The sequence below is a fragment of the Entelurus aequoreus genome, linkage group LG01 (assembly GCF_033978785.1).
Source record: "Entelurus aequoreus isolate RoL-2023_Sb linkage group LG01, RoL_Eaeq_v1.1, whole genome shotgun sequence".
NCBI classification, from domain to species: domain Eukaryota; kingdom Metazoa; phylum Chordata; class Actinopteri; order Syngnathiformes; family Syngnathidae; genus Entelurus; species Entelurus aequoreus.
This window is the reverse complement of record NC_084731.1, coordinates 50,643,935-50,671,043: the sequence shown is the minus strand read 5'-3', so window position 1 is coordinate 50,671,043 and position 27,109 is coordinate 50,643,935. Positions and strand designations below refer to the sequence as shown.

The following is a 27,109-nucleotide window of genomic DNA, read 5'->3' as shown; positions in this document are numbered from 1 at the left end:
GTTTTCTCAATGATGAAAAAAACCTGTTTCCTCGCTTCCCTGCTTGTGAAAGGTTATTGTAGATCATAAATCATGCCTCTCACCTGGATAGTAGACGGACGAGAATGTAATCCTACATGTTGGTACTCTTTGACAGCCAATTTAGACCCAGCAATGGCAAGAACAACACAAGACGCTTGGTTCCACCACCCTTTTTTCGCGAGGATTATGAGTCATTCTTTATCCATCTATTTTCTACCGCTTCTTCCTTTCGGGGTCTCGGACGGTGCTGGAGCCTATCCCTCTAAACGAGAAAATAACAAAAAACAAAACTGTTATCTGTCAGCACCTCAATGACCGCAGACATTGTACAGTAAGTCATGTTTTATTATGTTTGTTGGCTCTAATAAAGTCTGCAGTGAGTAATAATCAGTGATGTTGAGGGGAAAAAAAGCAAACGGCGCGATGCGTTTTGGAAATTAATGCGCTGCGTGAGCAAAATACGTAAATATTAAATGTTATTATAAATGTGCCCATTAATACATTACGTACTGTATATATATATATATATATATATATATATATATATATATATATATATATATATATATATATATATATATATATATATATATATATATATATACTTACAGCTTGTATCCAAAACCCTAATGGAGGTGTTTGGATGTTTATTTAAGGGCTTTGTTGGCAGAATAGAGCGACTTTTGATCGCATTGCATAAAAAAACATGTCTGCTTGTCTTACATAAGGATTGTGAATGATAGGCAACATTTAAAAAAAGTGCAGTTCCCCTTTAAAGCTGTCATTGCTCAAGAAGTAATATTGTATCAAAATCATTGTTGTTATGAATTGTTGACCAATTCAAGGCTCTAATTACTTCACATCAAATATTCCACTTAGAATTTTTTTGGGGGAAAATATTGCATATTTTGTGTTTGCCGTATAAAAACAAAGGGCATCAAACAAAAAAAAGAAAACATTGAAAAAAAACTTGTAATCGAAGGATAGATCTGAATTTGATCTCAATAATTGAGCGTTGAAAGTAAAAAAATAAAAACACTTTTATGAGTGGGGCCCCTTTGGATCTTCAATAATTTTAGTGGGACTTTAAAAAAAAAAAAAACTGTCGTTGCTTAAAATATAATCAATTTTAATGTTATGAATTATTTACCTATTTAAGTCTCCAATTATCTACCACAATGACTAGTTATGCCATTGTGGTTTGTGCAGCCCTTCGAGGCAATTGTGATTAACAGATAAATAAATACAATTTGACTAATGATTGATACACCAAATATTCCACTTAGCATATTTTGTGTTTTGCCATAACATACAGGGTTTAACATGTAAGGCATAAAACAAATTTGTAGGTACAGCCGCTTTACTTTGAGCTCTTCTGGAATGACAGAACTTATGATCTTTAGGTGTAAAATTTGGCTTATTGATTTTATTTTACACTTCTAGAAATCAGAGCTGGAAATTTCAAAGTCAAGGCATTTCTGGGAAATTTTTACTGCGTAATCAACCTCGGTGCTATTCAAATATTCCAAAAATACCCCCTGACCTCACACACAAAATAATGACGCACATCGCAAACCACCTTTATCTTTGCGGTCACTGGCCACCTGTGCAAAAGCGCAGTAACGCTTCAAACACAGAAATGTTTCGAAACACCATAAAACTAATGCAATGGGAAAATGTTGCACATTGAAAATGGTACAAGGTTAAAAACGAATGCCAAAGAAACTTGCAAATGCCAAAAAAACAGAAACAAATTTCTAAAACAACCTCATGCGAGAAAGGCGGCAAGTTCATTGACTAAAATGGAAGTTAGATGTCCCTCTTAAGAAATTGGGGAACTGCAATCTACTGTCTGTAAATCCAGTGAGTTGGTATAGTCAAATTTACCAACTTGTTTACAGCGGCAAAGAGGAGTCGCACAACCGGGCGTCAGTCTAAGGTGTCCGCTCCAGAAGAAAGCACTGCAAGTGTATTTAGTGTGTTTCTACGGGAAGCAGGTGTCACCCTGAAGCAAGGCGGCACACCCAACGAGATCGGTACAAGTGTCAAAAACACCGGTTTAAAAAAAAAAAAAAAAAAAAAAAAAGTAATCCTCAATTGATTTTTGTGTCTTTCTCTAAGCAGCTGTTGACCAAGTGGTGTTTCAAAAGAGGATACAAAAAAAGCTTCAGAAGAGCCCTCGATACCCTGATGTGAGTATAGTTGTAGATTCCATGAAATAAAACAGTCCGAGAGGAAGCAGACCTCTGCCAAGGTTATTAAATGTTTATTTAAATCAGGCCCAGTTTTTGCAATTACAATATTTTTATTCGTATTTATGTCATCAATCTTAAATTTATTTGGAACTTCAAATTGATGATTTACTTTTCACACATGAAAACACTAGCCTAGCCCTAGGGCGATTTTCTTAACATTGCATTTTTACAGAATTTCTATGATGAAATGCCTTCCAAAGCATCTGTAAAAAGAAAAATAGACTTTATAAGGAGTTTATCAAATCAAGAACAGAGAATGCTGAAAAACACTATAAGAACTACAAAAACAAGTTGACCAATATATTGAAACAAGCAAAAAGGGAATATTACAAAAGAATGTTGCATGAAAATAAAAATAACATAAAGGCTACATGGAATATTTTGAATAAAGCAATAGAAAATAGGACAAGGCGAATATAACTACCTAGATATTTAAAAAAAGATAATATTTAAAAAAAGATAATATGTTAATTGAAAACAAAGATGAAATTGTCAATGAATTAAATCAATTCTTTGTAAATGTAGGACCTAGCTTAGCAAACAAAATACAAAGAGCTAATGATCAATCAGGGGGTTTCTGGAAAAGGGAAAATAGGGTTATGCAGTCAATGTTTCTTATTGAAGTGACTGAAAATGAAATATTATCTGTGGTTTATAAACTAAAAAACAAGACCTCAACAGACAATGAGGGTATTGACATGAAAATTATACAAAACACAATTGATTGCATCATTAAACCATTACATTATATAATTAATTGTTCTTTTAAAGTAGGAGTTTTCCCAGACTGTATGACAACAGCTAAGGTCATACCTCTATTTAAAACTGGAGATTAATTATAGACCAGTAGTGCTCAAAAGTGCTTGAAAAACTGTTTGTTAATAAATTAGACTGCTTTATTGAAAAACATAAATTATTAAATAAAAATCAGTATGGATTTCGATCAAATAGGTTTACAAGTGTGGCCATCATGAACATTATTGAAGAGATTAAAACTGCAATTGATCAAAATAAATACACAATAAGAGTGTTCATTGATTTAAAGAAGGCATTCGACACTATAGATCAGACCTGGGCATTCTGCGGCCCGCGGGCCACATCCGGCCCTTTGTACGTCCCTGTCCGGCCCGCGTGAGGCCAATCATAAATTACAAAATAAATTAAAAAAAGTATCTATCTCGAGTGTGCTTTTTGTTTTGAAAAGCGTTATTTGTATTACTTCCGTGTGGACGTATATGCTCGTGCACGATTGTGAGCGAATGTGAACAGCAGCAATCACAAATTACAAAATAAAGTTTAAAAAACATCTATGTCGTGCGTGCAATACAACTGTGCTGCTTTTATTTTGAAAAGTGTTATTTATGGGCGTATGTCCGTGTGTAACCTGTGAGTGAAGGTGCACAGCGACAAGTGATGCCCGGTTACCTCCGAGACGCTAAAAAGAGAAAAGTTGATGACGAATGGCGTGTTTTCAACAAGACATGGACTGCCAAGTAAAGGTAAAGCCGTGTGCTTAATTTGTGGTACACATGTTGCTGTGTTTAAAGAATATAGTGTAACGACCTGCTGAAGTTGATGTTGTCTTCTTGAGTTGCTAAAAAGAGAAAAGTTGATGACGAATGGCGTGTTTTCAACAAGACATGGACTGCCAAGTAAAGGTAAAGCCGTGTGCTTAATTTGTGGTACACATGTTGCTGTGTTTAAAGAATATAGTGTAACGACCTGCTGAAGTTGATGTTGTCTTCTTGAGTTGCGGAAATGAGGAGTGAGGATAGACGTGCGTGTGGAAGGAACGAGATAAGTTGAGCTGTGTTAGTATAGCTTGCTCAATAAAAGTTTAAAAAGAGCGTCAGACTTGGTGTGCACTTCTTCTGGACGCTACAATTGGTGGCATAAGTAAAACTTTGCGCATACTGCGCTGTTTGTGTGCTCAGCCTGCTACGTCATCGGGAGGTACGTGCCAAGTGAGGAGCTCGCCGCAAAGAGAGAGAGAGAGAGAGAGAGAGAGAGGGAGGAAGGAGAGAGGCAGTGTCTACAGGTGCAGCGCACGCTGCTTGGCATGGGGGAATTCCGCCCTCAATGAAGACTCCCAGGTTTGATGGCAAGGCGAACTGGGAGGAATTTCATCCCACTTCTGACACCAATTGTAGCGTCCAGAAGAAGTGCACACCAAGTCTGACGCTCTTTTTAAACTTTTATTGAGCAACCTATACTAACACAGCTCAACTTATCTCGTTCTTTCCACACGCACATCTATCCTCACTCCTCATTTCCGCAACAGCAACGCTTCCTCCTTCTTCGCCAATCACCTTACAGGCGTGCTACGTTCACAACAAAGAGGATGCAGGATAAAGTGACAGAAATGGAAATTTTTGCATTGTATTATACATCAGGAAGTGTTGTGTAAGAAAGTGTTAAAGGCCTACTGAAACCCACTACTACCGACCACGCAGTCTGATAGTTTATATATCAATGATGAAATCTTAACATTGCAACACATGCCAATACGGCCGGGTTAACTTATAAAGTGCAATTTTAAATTTCCCGCTAAACTTCCGGTTGAAAACGTCTATGTATGATGACGTATGCACGTGATGTCAATCGTTGAACCGGAAGTATTGGTACACCATTGAATCCAATACAAAAAAGCTCTGTTTTCATCTCAAAATTCCACAGTATTCTGGACATCTGTGTTGGTGAATCTTTTGCAATGTGTTTAATGAACAATGAAGACTGCAAAGAAAAAAGTTGTAGGTGGGATCGGTGTATTAGCGGCGGACTACAGCAACACAACCAGGAGGACTTTGAGGCGGATAGCAGACGCGCTAGCCGCCGACCTCACCTTGACTTCCTCCGTCTCCGGGCCGCCGACCGCATCTATGATCGTCGCTCCGTCGATCGCTGGAACGCAGGTGAGCACGGGTGTTGATGAGCAGATGAGGGCTGGCTGGCATAGGTGGAGCGCTAATGTTTTTATCATAGCTCTGTGAGGTCCCGTTGCTAAGTTAGCTTCAATGGTGTCGTTAGCAACAGCATTGTTAAGCTTCGCCAAGCTGGAAAGCATTAACCGTGTATTTACATGTCCATGGTTTAATAGTATTGTTGATTTTCTGTCTATCCTTCCAGTCAGGGGTTTATTTATTTTGTTTCTATCTGCATTTAAGCCCAATGTGCTATCACGTTAGCTCCGTAGCTAAAGAGCTTCGCCGATGTATTGTCGTGGAGATAAAAGTCACTGTGAATGTCCATTTCGCGTTCTCGACTCTCATTTTCAAGAGGATATAGTATCCGAGGTGGTTTAAAATACAAATCCGTGATCCACAATAGAAAAAGGAGAAAGTGTGGAATCCAATGAACCCTTGTACCTAAGTTACGGTCAGAGCGAAAAAAGATACGTCCTGCACTACACTCTAGTCCTTCACTCTGACGTCCCTCATCCACAAATCTTTCATCCTCGCTCAAATTAATGGGGTAATCGTCGCTTTCTCGGTCCGAATCGCTCTGGCTGCATTGTAAACAATGGGGAAATGTGAGGAGCCTTTCAACCTGTGACGTCACGCTACTTCCGGTACAGGCAAGGCTTTTTTTTATCAGCGACCAAAAGTTGCGAACTTTATCGTCGATGTTCTCTACTAAATCCTTTCAGCAAAAATATGTCAATATCGCGAAATGATCAAGTATGACACATAGAATGGATCTGCTATCCCCGTTAAAATAAAAAAAAATCATTTCAGTAGGCCTTTAAAAATAAAACCATCAAAAGCCATCTGCTTTTGTATAAAGATAAGTTAGGTTAAATGAAAATATTATTATTATTATTTATCTTACGGTACATCAAAAATAATTTAAGCAAAATTTAATTGAAATATTGTCGGTGTGGCCCTCCAGCAGTGCTTGGGTTGCTCATGCGGCCCCCGGTAAAAATTAATTGCCCACCCCTGCTATAGATCATCAAATTCTAATTTCTAAATTATATACTTATGGAGTTAGAGGAGTTTCACTGGACTGGTTAACCAGCTATTTACAACAACGACAGCAATATGTTGAGATTGTTGATTATAGGTCAGAATGTATGACTATTGAATGTGGAATCCCACAAGGTTCGATTTTAGGACCCAGACTTTTTATTTTATATGTAAATGATATTTGTGAGGTTTCGAAAATTTTACAGTACGTATTATTCGCAGAAGATACAAATGTATACTGTTCAGGTGATGACTTGAAAATCTTAGCCGATAATATTGAAGAGGAAATGGTTAAACTAAAATTGTGGTTTGATGTAAATAAATTATCTTTAAATTTGGAAATGACACAGTTTATGGTATTCAGTAATAAAAGAAAGGTAGAAGTTAGTTTATCCATAAACAATGTGAAAATTGAGAAGGTGTCTGAAATCAGATTTCTTGGGGTCATCCTAGATGAAAAGTTGACATGGAAAGCTCATATATTGCATGTGAAAAATAAGGTATCTAAAAGCTTATTTATTTTGAACAAGGTTAAATACAGTTTCCCGTATGACACAGTGAGAATGTTATATTGCTCAATTATTCTACCTTATTTCAATTATTGTGCAGAAATATGGGGAAATACATATCACAGCAACATCATGCCTTTATTTCTTTTACAGAAAAGAGCAATTTGTATTATTTTTAAAGTAGGATATAGAGACCACACAAATCCACTGTTCATTAGGGCAGGATTATTTCAAACTAAAATACATTGTAGAATTGCATACTCTATTAGTGATGTTCAAAGCTAGAAATAAAGTTCTTCCGCAGGACTTACAAAAGTTATTCGTGTTCACTTCTGAAGATGAGAATCACAGAAGGCCGTATGATTTTAAACATCCAAGAGTGCGAACAAATTTGAAACAAAGGTGCTTGTCTGTTGTTGGTGTGAAAGCATGGAATTCTCTAAAGAAAGACTTAAAAAGTTGCGAGAATATTTTAGAATTTAAAAAGAGTTACAAAAAGAGACAACTGGAATTATATCAAACGGATTTTTGATTTTGATTGGACGTGTCATTGTGAAAATGCTTAAACGAAAATGTAAAAGTATGCTGGTGGAGGGAACAGTGATAAAGGAATCTAAATAATTTTTTTTTTTTTAAAAAGGGGGCAGATAAATATAAGAATATTATTCTTCCATCTGCTCCTTTCTGATCATGGAAATGTATAAGAAACAAAAAACAATGAAAGTGTGAACTGTACATGGCTTGTATACTGTATATGCATTTTCATGAAAGGAATAAAAAGAAATGATGATGATGAGGATGATCTTAAATATGGTAAAATCTTCTCCCTGAACACCCTGCTAATATCAATCAATCAATCAATCAATCAATCAATCAATCAATCAATCAATCAATCAATCAATCAATCAGCTTTATTGTCCATTCTTACATGTACAAGACACATAAGAACTGAAATTACATTTTCGGCACAATCCCGCTAAGAGCAGACATACGTTACAGGGAGACAAGACGGGACCGCCAACGGATCAGCCTCACTTAGGCGCTCCTTAAAAAGGTGGGAAAAAGGTGACATTGGGGAAGGGGGGAAGTAAAAAAAAATATCAGTCTGAGGCTGGACCCTCAGGAATGGTCCAGACTGAGTCCGAGGAAAAAAACCTCACATAGCATGGCACACATAAACAAGGTACATTTAATCACAACAACTCGCAACAGAGTCATCCAACAGGACCTTGGAGGCCAGCAGCTGCTGTTGAGCGCTGCTCAGCCCCCACAACCCCGGAGGAATAAAGCAGTGGTGAAGGCGTTGATTTGGGGAGGGGTATGTGCGTGCATGTATGCCCAATTAACTAATATATTTCAATTACTCTTTTACCTCACTGGGATCCCTAGTTCTGGCTTTCAAATTGATCATAATTTTGCCTTGCAGAGCAGAAAGTTTCTCCGAGATGTTATCCAGTTTGCGATTCATTTACAAAAATGTCAAAGTCTGAGTGCCCATAGCTCTACCAAGCTCATCCATCACGACGGGCAGCCTCAAGACTCCTTGAAAGGCTACTATCATCTTCCGAATTTGTCGATAGACCAGAGAAATGCTCAATCCAAACACCAGATGGCCTGTTATCACAGTTCCAAATAAATAGATAAAGTATCTTCAATGTCATTGACGGAAAGAAATGTCAGGCACAGGACCCTCCATTTCTCCTCGGACTCCCTCATGTAACCAGCAGCAACGTTCCGTTAGGACTAGCAGGTTCCCCTTGTGCCTCTCGTCGAAAATATCTTGTCATTTTTGTTGAGAGACCAGTTTACCAATTTCATATTTTAGATTTCGGAGAACGTGCAAATGAAAGGCTCTTACAAAGTTAAGACAAGACGAGACAAAGAGCAAAATCAGGAAAGATCAGGGTGAGAGAGGGTGAGCGTCCGCCTAAGTTGAGAGCCAGAAAAAGAAAATACATTATTAATGCAGTATTGTTTTTGTGATTATTGCATGTCTTACCTAAAATCTGTTAACAAAAATATGTACACTTACTAATTTCCAATTTTTGAGAAAAACGATACTTAGTGTTTCAATGTCATTGCTCAGATTGTGCAGGAATTCATCAGTGGTTTGGAGTCTCATATTGAGGATGCTGACAGATTTAGGAATTGTCTCCTTCCGTGTGTTCCGACACTTCCCGAGGGAGACACCAGGTACAGAACAATCCAATATGGTTTATTTAGATTGTGTTAAATTGTACAGCACAATAAAGAAGAACATATGCACTCAAAGGGGAACTGCACTTTTTCTTTGAATTGTTCACAATCATTATGAAAGACATGACGACGGATGAATACTTTTTTAAAAGGCATTCTAACTTGCTAATAAACGTAAATATAAGTCCGCCTACAATGGCGGCAATGGGAGGTCTATTCCACCCATAAAACCCTATAAATAACCATCCAAAAACCGCCGACAATACTCCATTTAAATTTCATGACTTCACACAGACAAACTATTTATAGCAGGGCTGTGATCACAAGCTTATGTGCCTATGTAGACATCGACTGATGAGCTGCTTCCTTGCCTCGGTGCTCGTGGAAGTTTATTCTAGATTATAAATCATGCCTCTCACCTAGATTGTAGATGGATGAGGACATATTCTGACAAGTTGATAACACTTTGACGGTCAATTTAGACCCGTAAATGACGAGAATGACATAAAAAGACACTTGGTTCCACCCCCCTTTTCTCCGCGAGGGTTATGAGTTATTCTTCATTTAAACAAGAATATAGCAATATTCTATCAGTCGGCATTCTAATGACAGAAGACATTGTACAGTAAGTAATGTTGTATTATGTTTGTCGGCTCTTATAAAGTCTGCAGTTAGTAATAATCCCTGATGTTGGAAACAAAGCAAAAGTCGTGATGCATTTTTTAAATTAATGCGCTGCATAAGCTTAAAATGAGCAAAATACGTAAATATTAAATGTTATTCCAAATGTGCCTGTTACTACATTACATATATACTTACATCAGTATACAAAACCTTAATAGAGGTGTTTGGATGTTTTTAGGGCTTTATAGGCAGAATAGAGTGACTCCCATAGGCTCCATTGTAAGCAGACTTTTGATCTCCTGTATTTATGAATTAGAATGCATAAAAAAAGAAAAACATGTGTACTTGTCTTACATAAGGATTGTGAATGATAGGCCAATGTCCCCAAAAAGTGTAGTTCCCCTTTAAACAATTCAACAAGTCCAAAAGGAAGTAGGAAGAAGCCAAGTTTATTTGATCCAACCCCCATACTTCTTCAACAGTTTTTTTTGTGCTTTGTGTACACGTTTATATTGTGATCCATATTTGTATATTGTTTTAGTTCCTTAATCAATTCCATAGTTCCACATACAGATAGAGGTGAAAATCCAAAAATGTTAATATTGTGCAACGGCTGATTTATTCCAGCAATTAAATTTACAAGGTGAAACTAATAAAAGACATAGGCTCATAACATGCTACTCAATATATTTCAAGCAGTCTTTTGATATAATTTTGATGATTATGGATTAATGCTTATGAAAACCTTAAATTAAAAATCTCAGAGCATTCGGAGTTTAAAAAAAACTGTAAGCCAATATCAAAATTCTAAGAATTGCCATATCTCACTTTGCATGTAATGACTTTATATCACATATTAGTTTCACATTTTAAGTTGAAGTGCTAACATTAATGGATTTTTGCACAAAATTAAAAATTTTTTAGTTTAACCTGTAAATTGTCATTCGCATTTGAACCCAAAAGCATTTATTTTATTGTTTGTTTGCTTGCCTTGTAGCTGTGTCAGCTCCTTCCATGAGAGCCTGCTACGCATGTTGTTGGGCATTGAAATGCTGCAGGTCAGACTGGATGAATAAACAAAGGAAAGTCCACATTCCTCACCAAGAATGCTAATTGTCTGCTTCTCTCCTTCACGTAGACTCTTATCATTAACACCTTGCTTGAGAAACTCCCTGAATATATGCTCAACAGGTTAGTGCTTCCTGTCAATTAACATTTCATGCAGTTATATTGGCCAAATTAATTTGAAATCTAACGTCTTCTTGTGTGTCACAGCATTGATGATGCCGGGCTCTGTATTCCACGTATTATCATCAACCAGCTAAAATGGCTCGACAGAGTTGTTGATTGCAAGGTAGTCCTTTCCTAAAATGCCACCTGCCAATGCTAAACACTGTTTGTGTAATTTAGCGTCGTGCTGACGTGTTTATCGCAGGAGCTGGCAGCCAAGCTCATGGAGCTGCTGTCGGTGGCACCAGTGGATGTCCAACAGGACATCATCACCAGTCTGCCAGAGATACTGGAAGACTCCCTGCACAATGATATAGCCCAAGATCTCAAGTATGTCATCGCGGATTAGCAGTTGTGGTCTTATAATGACCAGTGTGTTTCTGAGAGTGCATGTCTTTGTAGTTCTTTACTGAAGGAGAACACTCAGTTGACGGTGGCCATCTTGGATGCCCTTTCGAGTCTGAACCTCAGCTCCTCTTTACTGACTGAGGTATTTATGCAAACTGTACTTTCTCAGTGAAATATTTCAATTAGTGTACAGAAGATAATCTTGTGTCTGAGCTTTATTTAAAAAATTTTTTCATTTTGACATGAATACAACACCTGGCATAAGTGATGTAATGAGCACACTTGGAGGATGTTCATTCATTCAGCAGACAGACATAAAACTAAATTATATTCATTTCAAATGACAACTTTCTGGCTTGAAGAAAAACTAAAATAAATCAAGAATATAAATTGTAGTTAGTAACCGTTTCATTTTTAGATCAAGTAGAGCAGGGGTGCCCACACCTTTTCAGTAGGATAGCTACTTTTTAAATGACCAAGTCGAGATGATCTACCTTATATATCAGCATCATCATCGGCGGTCACTCGAAGCGAGTATGACAATCCTCCTGGTAGGGGGGTATCCCTTTATGGAGGATGCCTGCGCGTGACTTTGTTTAACGTGGGGAGACTGGTGCACAGACAGTCACCACACGATCCTTGACAGATCCGGGTCATGGTCCAGTGAAATGGAGTCCAAGACGACTGGGACGACCTTATATATACATATACATATGTATATATAATTTATATTTATTTATTTAGCCGTTTTTGTTAACACGTTAAAAGTGTACAAAATACATGCATGTTTAACGTATAGATTCCCTTCTTTCATGCAGACAAGAGTATAAGTTGTTGTATTACCAGATTCTGATGACTTGCATTGATTTGAATCAGACAAGATTCACAGTAGAGCTGACAATTTCCACATTTTCGATTTTACATTGTGTAGGAGGAAAAAGTCCTCCTTTCTGTCCAATACCATTGGACAGAAAGGAGTGGTTGGTGTTGGCATCTTGTTTGTTTTTATACACTTTACAAGAAATATGACGGCAAACTCCGTGGCTTGCTAGCTTTCGGAGACTCTTATTTTGTTAGCGCAGGCAGGATGGAGCAGCACTTTTTTTGTGAAGACAGGAACTGTGCGGTCAGTCTTTAGGCTTTTAACGGCATATACGGTTGAAATAAAAACTGTTTCTCGACTTCCTGACGGTCTTTTTTTCCTTCACAGAGCTCGCAGCAGCCAGCATCATTTCACAAGATCTTTGAGTGCCTTGAATGTCAATCAAGTGACGAAAGTGACATCATAGTGAATATTTATGATCGCTATTTTTAGGTCTATTTTTTCAATGCCTGGCTGGCGGCCGACTGACACACCCTGTGCGATCGACCGGTAGCTCGCAATCCACGTAATGGGCAGCCCTGAAGTAGAGTGAAACATTGTTTAATCATAAAAAACAAACACAAAAAACACTTAATCACACCACTATAGTGCTTGGTCGCACCACCACTGACTCAGGTAACAAGTGACGAATAGTACTCTTTATCGGGATTACTATTTGGTTGGTAGAGCAAGATTGCCAGCAACTCGAGGGTTCCAGGTTTGATTCCCGCTTCCGCCCTCCTAGTCACAGCTCTTGTGTCCTTGTGCAAGGCACTTTAGTGCCAGTACCTGACATGCAGCCCCATATCATCAATGACTGGAAATGTACATGTTTTTTTCCGGCAGTCACCTTCATAAATCTAATTTAAACGGCACCAAACAAAAGTTCCAGCATCCTCAACTTTCCAATGCAGATATAAAATACATCACTGAATATGACTTTCATCCAGTCACCCAAAGTCCACCAGATTTTTTTCTTAGCCCATTGGATCCTTGTTTTATATGTTTAGCTGTTAATGATGGCTCTTGTTAAGCTTTCTTCTTTTCATACTTTAGGCGCTTTCTTACAGTTCGCTTACAGACAGTGACTCCACTTTCTGCCAATTTGTTCATTTGTTTTGATGTGCATTTTCGGTTTGCAAGAAATTTTGCTAAAAGTTTTCTGTTTTTTTATTTTGGGTCTTTCCGTAAACTCGCCTTTTACATGTTGTTTGTACTTGGTCCAGATTTTACACACAGTTGACTGTGAACAATCAAATTTTTTTACAACAGTGTGTGATGATTTAACTTCTCGAAGAAGTTTGAAAATCCTATCCTTTGTTTTAATTAACATATCTCCTGTTGGAGCCCTTAATCAAGTCAATCCACCTTGTGCAATAGCTCTCCAAAGTGTGACCACTCCTTGTCTACTGCAGATTTCGTCTGATGCAAGTGTTGGCTTCGGAAATGATTAATTACAGGGTTATGCCATAATTTTTTCCTGAGTATTGAGTGATTCCATTTTTTTTAATATATTCTGCTTGATCTAAAAATTAAACTTACAGACTACCACAATTTATTTTCTTGTATTGTGTCATGTCTGTTACATGCTTTTTCCTACAAAATTAAACAACTGAATGAACATCCTCCAGGAGTTGTATCAGACGCAAGTGTTGCACAATGACATCGTTATAGAATTGCTAAATTAACGACTCTAATGTTGCACTTATTGTGTGTTTCTGTACATGAGGTGTTTGTGTGTTTGTGTTAAAATACTCCCTCCAAGTGCATAAAGATGTGTATATGTGTGTGTCATTTCAGGTTCGTGGAGCAGTTATGACCACCTTGGCTGCTGTGCAATTAGAAGACCTACCTGTGGTGGTCAAATTCATCCTGCATTCCGCCTCAGCCTCTGATGCATATGAGGTCAGGAATAGGGCCGTGAATCTCTGTATACCTCACGATAATGCTAATATATCAATATAGAGCTACTGCAATTATCAACATGTTGCTCTCCGCAACCTATCAAGGTGTTTATAAGGGAGAAACATAAACAACTTACATAATGCAATGTCCTTATCCAGATTTGTCCCATCCACACCACAGTATAAAAGCATGTGAAATGTCTTCGAACATGTGATTTTAAACAATCATTTTCATGTCAAAATATATATAGATATTTCATTTATTTTAATTAAATATAAAAAAAATAGGATCTAAACACAATTTGTTGAACGATAGCCTCAGCTGCAGGTACTCGCCGATTCTCTTGCCGAAACGCCTCATTTGAATTGCAGGACAGGGGTGCGAAACACGCTCGCTAGTTAGCATACTCAGCATCATCTTGCTAGCTTACTTATCGTTGTCTCCTTTCCCTCTCCTAGCCACAACATTGACGCTTTTCTACTTTGCTGCTAATCATATTTGGATGATTACAATCTGAATACTGTTGGTTCCGAACCAGTTGTAGTTCTAGAGCATTTATTACTAGCCAGCGAGAAGGTTATTTTGATGTGACAGATGTAAACAGAGGTCACAATACCGTAAAAATATTCTGAACAAAAATATAAACGCAACCCTTTCGTTTTTTCTCCCATTTTTCATGAGTTGAACTCCTAGATCTAAAACTTTTACTATACCTATTCCTCCCAAATATAGTTCACAAATCTGTGTTAGTGAACACTTCTTCTTTGCCATCCAACCTCACAGGTGTGGCATATCAAGATGTTGATGTGCAGTTTGCTGCATTTGTGTCTGGGGGGGGGGTCAGAAAAGCAGTCAGTACCTGGTGTGACCACCATTTGCCTCATGCAGTGCAATACATCTCCTTCGCATAGAGTTGATCACATTGTTGATTGTGACCTGTGGAATGTTTCGCACTGTGTTGTAAACCGTATTGTTCAAAGCGTAGGAAAAAAGTAGCAGCTTATAGTCCGGACAATACTGTAAAAATAATAGTGAAGTTAATTATATTTATATAGCACTTTTCTCTTGAGACTCAAAGGCTTTACATAGTGAAACCCATTATCTACATCTTTAAGCTAAATTTAAACCAGTGTGGGTGGCACAGGTGGGTAAAGTGCTTTGCCCAAGGACACAATAGTGACTAGGATGGCAAAGTGGGGATCGAACCTGGAACCCTCAATAATAAAATAATAATAATAAATAAAATAACAAATAAAAGTGTGATTGCTTTAAAAGGTAGACACTTGATTGCGTGTGTGAAAAAATGTTTTAGAGAATTACAATCTAAATTCTAAGCATGTTTTTCCCATTTTGTACAAATCTAGTTGTTAAATCTAAGGCATAAGGTCCATTTCCTATTACAATTTTTGTATCTGGATAGTTTCACTGCTACCCTTCTGTGGTAGCGTCACAAAAAGCACTGTGGAAGTCATACTTGAGATAAACACAGAAGAATGCATGAGCTCCATGTTCTGTTCCGAGTATATACTGGTTTCTTGGACAGGTGGTGTGTAACCTCCGTAGGAAACTGGAACTGGAGCAGTGTGTTCTCCCCCCTGTGGTGCAAGCGTCGCAGAGCCGCTTCAAGAGCAAAGGAGCAGCAGTGTAAGCATGATGCAGCAAAACCCTCATTTGTCAGTTGATGCACTCTTGTCTAAAAAGTCGATTGTGTGCATCAGGTCCAAGTCAACTACAGTGGTCTGCGACAGCCAGGACATCGTTACGCTGATAGTGGATGCTATCAAGTCAGCAATGCGCTTCCAGAAGGCTCTATCTGAAGCCTGGCTAAAGGTGCACAATCGCTGTTATGCCGTCTGTCTTTTGTTGATTACTGCCTCAGTACACAGCAGTTTTAATGACTTGTGTGTGCTCTGTCTTAACAGGCAATTGAGTCTGTTGAAGAGCTGGAGGACCACAAGGTGAGTCATATTCTCAGTTAAGAACAGTAAATGCTGTATTTTGAAACGACAGACGAACAATAAAGATGATATTCTCATATTCAAGGGGGAACTGCACTACTTTGCCTATAGTTCACAATCATTATGAGAGACATGACGTAAATGCGATCAAAAGCCCGCTTACAATGGAGCCTACGGGAGCTGCTCTATTACCGCTATAAAGCCCTTAAAAAACATCCAAACATCTCCATTGAGGCTTTACCTACATTATGTAAGTATATACAGTTGTGGTCAAAAGTTTACATACACTTGTAAAGAACATAATGTCATGGCTGTCTTGAGTTTCCAATAATTTCTACAACTCTTTATTTTTTTGTGATAGAGTGATTGGGGCACATACTTGTTTTTCACAAAAAACATTCATGAAGTTTGGTTGTTTTATGAATTTATTATGGATCTACTGAAAATGTGACCGAATCTTTTGGGTCAAAAGTATACATACAGCAATGTTAATATTTGGTTACATGTCCGTTGGCAAGTTTCACTGCAATAAGGCGCTTTTGGTAGCCATCCGCAAGCTTCTGGTTGAATTTTTGACCACTCCTCTTGACAAAATTGGTGCAGTTCAGCTAAATTTGTTGGTTTTCTGACATGGACCTGTTTCTTCAGCACTGTCCACATGTTGTCAATGGGGTTTAAGTCAGGACTTTGGGAAGGCCATTCTAAAACCTTAATTCTAGCCTGATTTAGCCATTCCTTTACCACTTTTGACGTGTGTGTTTTGGGTCATTGACACAACCTCTGGGCTAATGATTTTAGGTTGTCCTGAAGAATTTGGAGGTAATCCTCCTTTTTCATTGTCCCATTTACTCTCTGTAAAGCACCAGTTCAATTGGCAGCAAAACAGGCCCAGAGCATAATACCACCACCACCACCATGCTTGACGGTAGGATCAGTGTTCCTGTGATTAAAGGCCTCACCTGTCCTCCTCCAAACATATTGCTGGGTATTGTGGCCAAACAGCTAAATTTTTGTATCGGACCACCGAACTTTCCTCCAGAAGGTCTTATCTTTGTCCATGTGATCAGCAGAAAACTTTAGACAAGCCTTAAGGTGTCGCTTCTGGAGCAAGGGCTTCCTTCTTGCATGATAGCCTCTCAGTCCATGGCGATGCAAAACACGCTTGACTGTAGACACTGACACCTGTGTTCCAGCAGCTTCCAATTCATTGCAGACCTGCTTTTTGGTGGTTCTCGGTTGACTCTTGATTATCCTGACCAATTTTCTCTCAGCAGCAGGTGATAGCTTGCGTTTTCTTCCTGATTGTGGCAGTGACAAAACTGTGCCATGCACTTTATACTTATGAACAATTGTCTTCACAGTTGCTCTTGGGACCTTAAGCTGCTTTGAAATGGCTCCAAGTGACTTTCCTGACTTGTTCAAGTCAATGATTCTTTTTTTCAGATCTGTGCTGAGTTCCTTTGACTTTCCCATTGTCGCCTTTGTAACCGAGTCTAATGACTGCATCAAATGAGCCCTATTTAAATGGGTTCAGAGAAGTCAACAGGTGTCGTCAATCATAATCACTCACATGAAGTTAAGAGGTCATGCCATGAAGCTAAATTGATTTGATTGTAACTTTTCTACATTACCGAAATTGATAATGTATGTTGCTGTATGTACACTTTTGACCCAGCAGATTTGGTCACATTTTCAGTAGACCCATAATAAATTCATAAAAAAAACAAACTTCATGAATATTTTTTTGTGACAAACAAGTATGTGCTCCAATCACTCTATCACAAAAAATAAGAGTTGTAGAAATTATTGGAAACTCAAGATAGCCATGACATTATGTCCTTCACAGTGTATGTAAACATTTAACCACGACTGTATGTAATGTAGTAACGCACATTTATAATAACATTTAATGTTTACATATTTTCGATCATTTTAAGCATACACGGCGCATTAATTTAAAAAAACGCATCACGTTTGCTTTTTTTTTTTTCTTCATCACTGAACTACAGTCATTCTTGCCAATCCTCCTGAATTTTCCGGGAGACTCACGAATTTCAGTGCCTCTGCCGAAAATCTCCCGGGACAACCATTCTCCCGATTTCCAGCCGGACCTAAGGCACGCCCCCTCCAGGTCCGTGCGGACCTGAGTGAGGACAGCCTGTCGTCACGTCCGCTTGGCCAACCAAAAAGTAACCACAGAACACTATACCGTATAGTGTTCTGTGGTTACTTTTTTGGTTGGCCAACAGTTTACGTTGTATTGCGCACCATGACGGCAAGTGTGGGAGTCTTTTTATTTTTTATTTTTTATAAACCTTTATTTATACTTTTAACATTTACAAAACAGTTGAAAATAATAATCAAAGTAAATACAAAAACAGTACAAAACAGTACAAAGCATCGCCAGGGGGTTGTAAATTCAAAGTAACTAAAATAGAATACAACATATATATATATAATAAACAAAGTGCAAAGCCATAGGCTCACTCAATTTCAGTAAATAACTTAAATTTGGAACGCAGCATCATCGTTTTCACAGCTTTTTGGTTGTTAGAGGTAGAAAGTGTTTTAATGTAGAGTTCTAAATATTTTTTTAAGGCACAAAAAACTGGTCGGGTATTGGGAAACTTACATTTATGAATATAAAACTTAGCCAATAGTATAATGAGGTTGCAAAGGTAAAATTCCTTTTCAATTTTTTTTTCATACAGTGTAAATCCAAATAGCACATCTTTAATGCAAGTGTGGGAGTCGGTTCTGAAGTATGAAGTAAAGAGACGTAACTTCGTCACCTCGCCTGGTTATTGACTCCAAACCAGAATATTACACTGCCCATACCTACAGTATGCTCCTTCAAAGGCTGTGCTACTGGCTGCAAAGATTGCACTTTCAAATACAACAATGAGTAGAGGAGTGTTGTGTGTATATGTGTAAATAAATGAACACTGAAATTCAAGTATTTATTTTATTTACTGTATATATATATATATATATATATATATATATATATATATATATATATATATATATATATATATATATAAAATAAAATACATATATATATATATATATATATATATGTATAAAATAAAATACATATATACACACATATATATATATATATATGTATATATGTATTTTATTATATATATATATATATATATATATATATATATATATATATATACATATATATATATATATATATATATATATACATATATATATATATATATATATACATATATATATATATATATATATATATACATATATGTATACAAACCCCGTTTCCATATGAGTTGGGAAATTGTGTTAGATGTAAATATAAACGGGATACAATGATTTGCAAATCCTTTTCAACCCGACGGCGTGGCGAAGTTGGTAGAGTGGCCGTGCCAGCAATCGGAGGGTTGCTGGTTACTGGGGTTCAATCCCCACCTTCTACCATCCTAGTCACGTCCGTTGTGTCCTTGGGCAAGACACTTCACCCTTGCTCCTGATGGCTGCTGGTTAGCGCCTTGCATGGCAGCTCCCGCCATCAGTGTGTGAATGTGTGTGTGAATGGGTGAATGTGGAAATACTGTCAAAGCGCTTTGAGTACCTTGAAGGTAGAAAAGCGCTATACAAGTATAACCCATTTATCATTTATTTATAACCCATATTCAATTGAATGCACTACAAAGACAAGATATTTGATGTTCAAACTCATAAACTTAATTTTTTTTTTGCAAATAATAATTAACTTAGAATTTCATGGCTGCAACACGTGCCGAAGTAGTTGGGAAAGGGCATGTTCACCACTGTGTTACATGGCCTTTCCTTTGAACAACACTCAGTAAACGTTTGGGAACTGAGGAGACACCTTTTTTAAGCTTCTCAGGTGGAATTCTTTCCCATTCTTGCTTGATGTACAGCTTAAGTTGTTCAACAGTCCGGGGGTCTCCGTTGTGGTATTTTAGGCTTCATAATGCGCCACACATTTTCAATGGGAGACAGGTCTGGAATACAGGCAGGCCAGTCTAGTACCCGCACTCTTTTACTATGAAGCCACGTTGATGTAACACGTGGCTTGGCATTGTCTTGCTGAAATAAGCAGGGGCGTCCATGGTAACGTTGCTTGGATGGCAACATATGTTGCTCCAAAACCTGTATGTACCTTTCAGCATTAATGGCGCCTTCACAGATGTGTAAGTTACCCATGTCTTGGGCACTAATACACCCCCATACCATCACAGATGCTGGCTTTTCAACTTTGCGCCTATAACAATCCGGATGGGTCTTTTGCTCTTTGGTCCGGAGGACACGACGTCCACAGTTTCCAAAAACAATTTGAAATGTGGACTCGTCAGACCACAGAACATTTTTCCACTTTGTATCAATCCATCTTAGATGAGCTCAGGCCCAGCGAAGCCGACGGCGTTTCTGGGTGTTGTTGATAAACGGTTTTTGCCTTGCATAGGAGAGTTTTAACTTGCACTTACAGATGTAGCGACCAACTGTAGTTACTGACAGTGGGTTTCTGAAGTGTTCCTGAGCCCATGTGGTGATATCCTTTACACACTGATGTCGCTTGTTGATGCAGTACAGCCTGAGGGATCGAAGGTCACGGGCTTAGCTGCTTACGTGCAGTGATTTCTCCAGATTCTCTGAACCCTTTGATGATATTACGGACCGTAGATGGTGAAATCCCTAAATTCCTTGCAATAGCTGGTTGAGAAAGATTTTTCTTAAACTGTTCAACAATTTGCTCACGCATTTGTTGACAAAGTGGTGACCCTCGCCCCATCCTTGTTTGTGAATGACTGAGCATTTCATGGAATCGACTTTTATACCCAATCATGCCACCCACCTGTTCCCAATTTGCCTGTTCACCTGTGGGATGTTCCAAATAAGTGTTTGATGAGCATTCCTCAACTTTATCAGTATTTATTGCCACCTTTCCCAACTTCTTTGTCACGTGTTGCTGCCATCAAATTCTAAAGTTAATGATTATTAGCAAAAAAAAAAAAGTTAATCAGTTTGAACATCAAATATGTTGTCCTTGTAGCATATTCAACTGAATATGGGTTGAAAATGATTTGCAAATCATTGTATTCAGTTTATATTTACATCCAACACAATTTCCCAACTCATATGGAAACGGGGTTTGTATAAGAAATACTTAAATTTCGGTGAATTCTAGCTATAAATATACTCCTCCCCCCTTAGCCCCCCCCCCCATTTGGAGGAATCAAGGTTGGCAAGTATGACTACAGTACTGAAAAAAAAATGACCTCTTCAAAGGTATTCTAATGTATTTTTTATTACTGGGTTGGCTGTTTGCATAGGTGTTGTTAATGTGTATTTGTATGATGCAATGCAGTTGTACACCACTGCAAACTACAACCACAGTAATAAAAACAACAACATTGTTATACCTCTCACTCTTGCCGGTACTCCATCAGGTGATAGATCTGTTGGTGCTGTTCATCCTCCACTCCACCAATGCCAACCACAGTCGACGTGGGGCTGAAAGGGTGCTAAAGGCAAAAGTGAGGACTGGCCAGATCCCTGAGATGTTGCTGCAGAAGACATTTCAGGACAACACAGAAGTGAGTCTGTTTACTACTTTAACTTTTAACTTTAACACACAGGTTGATTGAGTTTTGATTATTTGACGTGTGTGTTTGGTCTCGAGTTCAGGTTTTGAGAGGGTATTTCCCCTCCATCTTAGCCCTGGCTCAGAACTTGCTGCGCTCACCTGACCCCTGCGTTGTTCCGTTTGGTGGGCACATGTATCGACATTCATTCACTGCTTTCGACTCTTACTGCCAGCAGGTAAATATGGCATTCATTTTGAGGTACACTTATAAGTACAATCTTTTAACCTGTTTATTAAAAACCTGTGCTGCATTGAAGGAGGTGGTGGGCTGTTTGGTGACCCATGTGTGCAGCGGCGTTTGCGGAGAGGTGGACATGGCCCTAGAGCTGCTCTGCGGTCTGGTTATGGAAAACCCTTCAGAAGTGGGGCCGTATGCAGTTTTTATTAAGGTCAGGCTGTTATTTTTGCAAAACATAATAAAAAAAAAGCCATAAAGTTTTAGGCCTACTCCTCAAAGCATCATGTCATATCATTGATCATTTCAGCAGGCTCACCTGCACAATCAAATTAGATGTTAATACAAGATAATTAAATGGGGTTTGATTAAATAGGCTCTGCTTCTACATTGACTTTTTCGGATATTATGGATTTTGCCAGGGTAAACTTGTTATGCACTTGATAAGCGGGGAGTGGGTATGGTGCAGAATAAGTCGCTAGATTTGTCGTGCGTCATTTTTTGGAAAATTTTAATCTAAAGAGAATACTCAGTAAATATGGCGACAAAGTCACTAATTTGGCAACACTCATCCCTCCTGCTACGTCTTCTTATTATCTGGCAGACCAGGGACCTCTTTTATAAAAGTTGCTGCGCACAAAAATGTTGCTTCAAACGGGGTGAAATGTGTGTAATTTTAACCGCAAACATTGGTAGTAACAGACAAATTTAATGTAGAAAAGGTCGCCTATTTATACGCACCCTTTCGACTTGCGTAGAGCCCACGCAAACATTTTCAGACACGGGAATCAGCGACGCCCGATGGTGTCAATAAAGGTCATACTCGCATGAAAAAAAACACATTTGCACTCCAGATATGTAGCAAGTGGTACATGTATAAGCTTTCCTCTAATTATGGATGTATTGTTTATATATTTGTTAGTGCCTGAATATGAAATTATAGTGCTGTATTAATGTAGTTATATTGTACATGTGGTTATATTGTAGTGGTTCATATAAGTATTGCTTATTTTGATCAATCAATCAATCAATCAATAAATGTTTATTTATATAGCCCTAAATCACAAGTGTCTCAAAGGGCTGCACAAGCCACAACGACATCCTCGGTACAGAGCCCACATACGGGCAAGGAAAACTCACCCCAGTGGGACGTCAATGTGAATGACTATGAGAAACCTTGGAGAGGACCGCATATGTGGGTAACCCCCCCCCCCCTCTAGGGGAGACCGAAAGCAATGGATGTCGAGTGGGTTTGACATAATATTGTGAAAGTCCAACACATCAGCGAAAGACCAGTCCATATTGGGACCAGCAGGAACCATCTCGAGCGGAGACGGGTCAGCAGCGTAGAGATGTCCCCATCCGATGCACAGGCTAGCGGTCCACCCCCGGGTTGGGAGCAGAGTAGAAAAGAAAAGAAAAGAAACGGCAGATCAACTGGTCTAAAAAGGGGAGTCTATTTAAAGGCTAGAGTATACAAATGAGTTTTAAGATGAGACTTAAATGGTTCTACTGAGGTAGCATTGGAGCCCGAATGGAAAACGCTCTATAGCCTGCAGACTTTTTTTGGGCTCTGGGAATCACTAATAAGCCGGAGTTCTTTGAACGCAGATTTCTTGCCGGGACATATGGTACAATACTATCGGCAAGATAGGCAGGAGCTTGACCGTGTAGTATTTTATACGTGAGTAGTAAAACCTTAAAGTCGCATCTTAAGTGCACAGGAAGCCAGTGCAGGTGAGCCAGTATAGGCGTAATATGATCAAACTTTCTTGTTTTTGTCAAAAGTCTAGCAGCCGCATTTTGTACCAACTGTAATCTTTTAATGCTAGACATAGGGAGGCCCGAAAATAAAACGTTACAGTAATCGAGACGAGATGTAACGAACGCATGGATGATGATCTCAGCATCACTTGTGGACAAAATGGAACGCATTTTAGCGATATTACGGAGATGAAAGAAGGCCGTTTTAGTGACATTCTTAATGTGTGACTCAAACGAGAGAGTTGGGTCGAAGATAATACACAGATTCTTTACCGAGTCGCCTTGTTTAATTGTTTGGTTGTCAAATGTTAAGGTGGTATTATTAAATAGATGTCGGTGTCTAGCAGGACCGATAATCAGCATTTCCGTTTTCGTAGTTCTTAGTTGCAAAAAGTTAGCGGACATCCATTGTTTAATTTCATTAAGACACGCCTCCAGCTGACTACAATCCGGCGTGTTGGTCAGCTTTAGGGGCATGTAGAGTTGAGTGTCATCAGCATAACAGTGAAAGCTAACACCGTATTTGCGTATGATGTCACCCAGCGGCAGCATGTAAATACTAAAGAGTGCAGGGCCAAGAACCGAACCCTGGGGAACTCCGCACGTTACCTTAACATAGTCCGAGGTCACATTGTTATGGGAGACACACTGCATCCTGTCAGTAAGATAAGAGTTAAACCAAGACAAGGCTAGGTCTGACATCCCAATACGCGTTTTGATACGCTCTAATAAAATATTATGATCAACAGTGTCGAAAGCGGCGCTAAGATCAAGAAGCAGCAACATAGATGACGCATCAGAATCCATCGTTAGCAATAGATCATTAGTCATTTTTGCGAGGGCTGTCTCCGTAGAGTGATTTGCCCTGAAACCGGATTGAAAAGGTTCACAGAGATTGTTAGATGCTAAGTGTTCATTTAGCTGCTGCTGATAATTTTTAATTGAATGATAGCACTGTGTAAATAGGTTAGGGAGTGCGTCTTTGACTTTGTGTGTGGACACAAAGCGAAAAATATTTTTTTAGGTCTTAATACCCAAAAATATGAATTGCAGTGCAATATTTCATTTTATAAAATAATGTTATAAATTTAGGAAATTATTACATTTTACTTTTTTCAATAGATTTGAACTTTGGGAGTTTATGACACGCTGGAGTGCAAATGTTTGGATCTCACACATCCATGCTGCATACAGTATATACAACCACTAATGTATGTAACCTCATATTAGTATTACCACTCAAATATTTTTAAAAGGCAAACAACTGTACAAGAAACACATTTATTGTGCACACGATATATTTAAATTATCTTGTGTGCGTGCCAATTGCCAACAAGAGCTCTAAATATTGTTCATGGGGAATACTTGTCAGAAAACAAAATGTCAGATTTTTATTACATGACAAAATAAACCTATATAAATCAATAATACATTCATTATCTGAACAGAGACTTGGTAAACAGAAAGCTAAACATGAACATGTTTTCTTCATCTCAGCAATGGTGCAGCTGACACTATAATTGGTCAAATATTTATATTCAAATTCTAATAATTTTTATTAGAAATGCCGCTGCTTAGCCCTAAAAATAATCTTGTTGCGATGCACGACGTAATAAGCCCAAATCTGAAAATATTGCCTTCTTCTTTGGAGTTGCCTTCTTTCCTCTGTCACGTGATCCTTAAACTCATCACCATATTCATGAGTTAATTAGCATGACCATTTATGGATGATATTGGGAGAAGTAGTAGGAGGACACCGGGTAGTAAGTCTTCTATGCACATTTCACTGCATGTGTGCTTTATAATGAGAAGAGTGCATACAAGTGTGCGCAGCATGATTTTATAAATCAGATTTTTTTGTGGATATGTACATTTGGAAGTTTGTGCGTACGAGGGCTGGGCAATATGGACCAAAACTGATATACCGGTATTTTTAAGCCGAATGGCAATGTACAACATATATCGGTATCTTAAAACGTGCAAAGTGTTTAAGGTTGCCTAAGTGCTTTTATGGCTAGATAACCACTGTTGAGAGTACTCAGATTACTTTTTGTTATAAGTGGTAACGTAGCGTCTTGTTTATTCTTATAAAGTAATTCGTTAGCCGTTACTATGTCGAAGCAGTTTCGTAATTTTGTTCTATAACGTTAAGTTTATAGCCACACACTTGTCCGCAGGGATAGATGGAGCTACTACTGCCGCTGGGTATTCAGTTTAAAACTACTGTTAGGCCACTAGGTTGGTCTGCACGGGCTATGGGAAGAGGCGCCACTTTCAAGCTGAGAAGTAGCTAAACATTTGATATACCTAGCAGCAGAGAAGAGTTGTGCTAAGTCGCTAACAGAACAGAACAACATAAACAGATGATATTCTTGATAAAGTCACTACAAGGAGATATATAGGTTCTCAAGCAAATTGGTGTATGTTTAATAAAGCTGTAGTCACTCACCAATAGCCAAATGCAGTCGATGACCAAAGCATTGCATCACACGGGAGTCAACAATTCAGCACCGTACCTTAATGAACTTCTTTCTGCAGGGAATCTTGGACTACCTGGACAACCTCACACCACAGCAGATTCGTAGACTTTTTCATCTTCTGAGCAGACTAGCGTTTAGATCACAGCAAGGCTCGCACATCCAGGTTCATGCCGCCGTTTCACTCATTATTCATTCGCAAGGGCCTTTTGTAACACCGCCATTTGCGCTTCTGACCTCAGGATGATATGCACATCGTGATTCGCAAACAGCTCTCCAGCACCGCGCCCAAGTACAAACGGATCGGCATCATTGGCGCCGTGATGTTTATAGGCAGCATGGGGGCGCTCAAGTAAGAAGAGCTCATCCTGACAGATGTCCTGTCATGTCTCCATCTTACTCTTGCATCTTTGCACCATCCAGACCCAAAACCAAAGATAATCAGAAGGACTCGTTGTCTCCTGAAACATTCAGGCAGGTCAGCAATCTGTTTTTCTGTATCCCACAGATTTAATTAAAGTTCTGGGTAATTGTTCTTTTTTTGGGGTTTGTTACTCCTATTTTATGACATTTGTGTTGCAGTTGTCAGCTCTGCTGGAGCTGGTGCAGTCAAGCAGTGAGACTTCACCAGAAGCTTCAGCTCTGTACTATGATGAACTAGCCAATCTGGTACAGACCTCCACTCTGGACCCGCAAGTACAGGTAAGAGTGCAGATTGAAGAACATAAAACATAATTCTAAATACGTTTTTAACGTTATGACAGCCCTCTTGATATGAAATAATGCCCACATAGTCACCTTTACACTCGTCAAGGTGGAACTGGATGATGCCTGAGGCTGAGCCAATCAGTGGCCTCAACAGTGTTAGTTTGGTCTTATCTAGTACCCAACACTACTGTAGTATTGATATTTTTAGTTAATTCAGCTGTTTTTATGCTTGAAATTCTTAATTTAATGTAAAATATGCTTTAAAAAATCTGTGAAAGAGTGAATCCACAAACTTTGCAGTGTGGCGAGATAGACATCCGCCTAATATATGGGCAAATATATGATCGTGATTGTTGATCGCGATTAATTTGAGTCCGATCACAGTGATCAGCTCTTAGCATATTTCCTCGATCAAACATGGCGACAATGTCTGTTAGAAGTTACCGCATTAGTAAACAGTCGGGAAGC

General features: G+C 38.6%; 1 protein-coding gene across 6 annotated transcripts in view; it reads left to right on the top strand.

Annotated features, from left to right (window-relative positions):
- fancd2 (FA complementation group D2) overlaps nucleotides 1-27,109 on the top strand; it is a 112,669-nt gene that overhangs the window by 1,957 nt on the left and 83,603 nt on the right. For all 6 annotated transcript variants that reach the window (XM_062054219.1, XM_062054200.1, XM_062054246.1 and 3 more), the window contains exons 3-21: nucleotides 1,923-2,057; nucleotides 2,146-2,213; nucleotides 8,837-8,943; nucleotides 10,568-10,628; nucleotides 10,709-10,761; nucleotides 10,846-10,924; nucleotides 11,006-11,130; nucleotides 11,203-11,290; nucleotides 13,811-13,915; nucleotides 15,459-15,559; nucleotides 15,634-15,745; nucleotides 15,838-15,873; nucleotides 21,321-21,467; nucleotides 21,559-21,693; nucleotides 21,775-21,906; nucleotides 25,995-26,099; nucleotides 26,176-26,285; nucleotides 26,357-26,411; nucleotides 26,516-26,635. In XM_062054219.1, coding sequence (XP_061910203.1) covers nucleotides 1,923-2,057; nucleotides 2,146-2,213; nucleotides 8,837-8,943; nucleotides 10,568-10,628; nucleotides 10,709-10,761; nucleotides 10,846-10,924; nucleotides 11,006-11,130; nucleotides 11,203-11,290; nucleotides 13,811-13,915; nucleotides 15,459-15,559; nucleotides 15,634-15,745; nucleotides 15,838-15,873; nucleotides 21,321-21,467; nucleotides 21,559-21,693; nucleotides 21,775-21,906; nucleotides 25,995-26,099; nucleotides 26,176-26,285; nucleotides 26,357-26,411; nucleotides 26,516-26,635 — 1,874 coding nt within the window. The remainder of the gene's footprint in view (nucleotides 1-1,922; nucleotides 2,058-2,145; nucleotides 2,214-8,836; nucleotides 8,944-10,567; nucleotides 10,629-10,708; nucleotides 10,762-10,845; nucleotides 10,925-11,005; nucleotides 11,131-11,202; nucleotides 11,291-13,810; nucleotides 13,916-15,458; nucleotides 15,560-15,633; nucleotides 15,746-15,837; nucleotides 15,874-21,320; nucleotides 21,468-21,558; nucleotides 21,694-21,774; nucleotides 21,907-25,994; nucleotides 26,100-26,175; nucleotides 26,286-26,356; nucleotides 26,412-26,515; nucleotides 26,636-27,109) is intronic.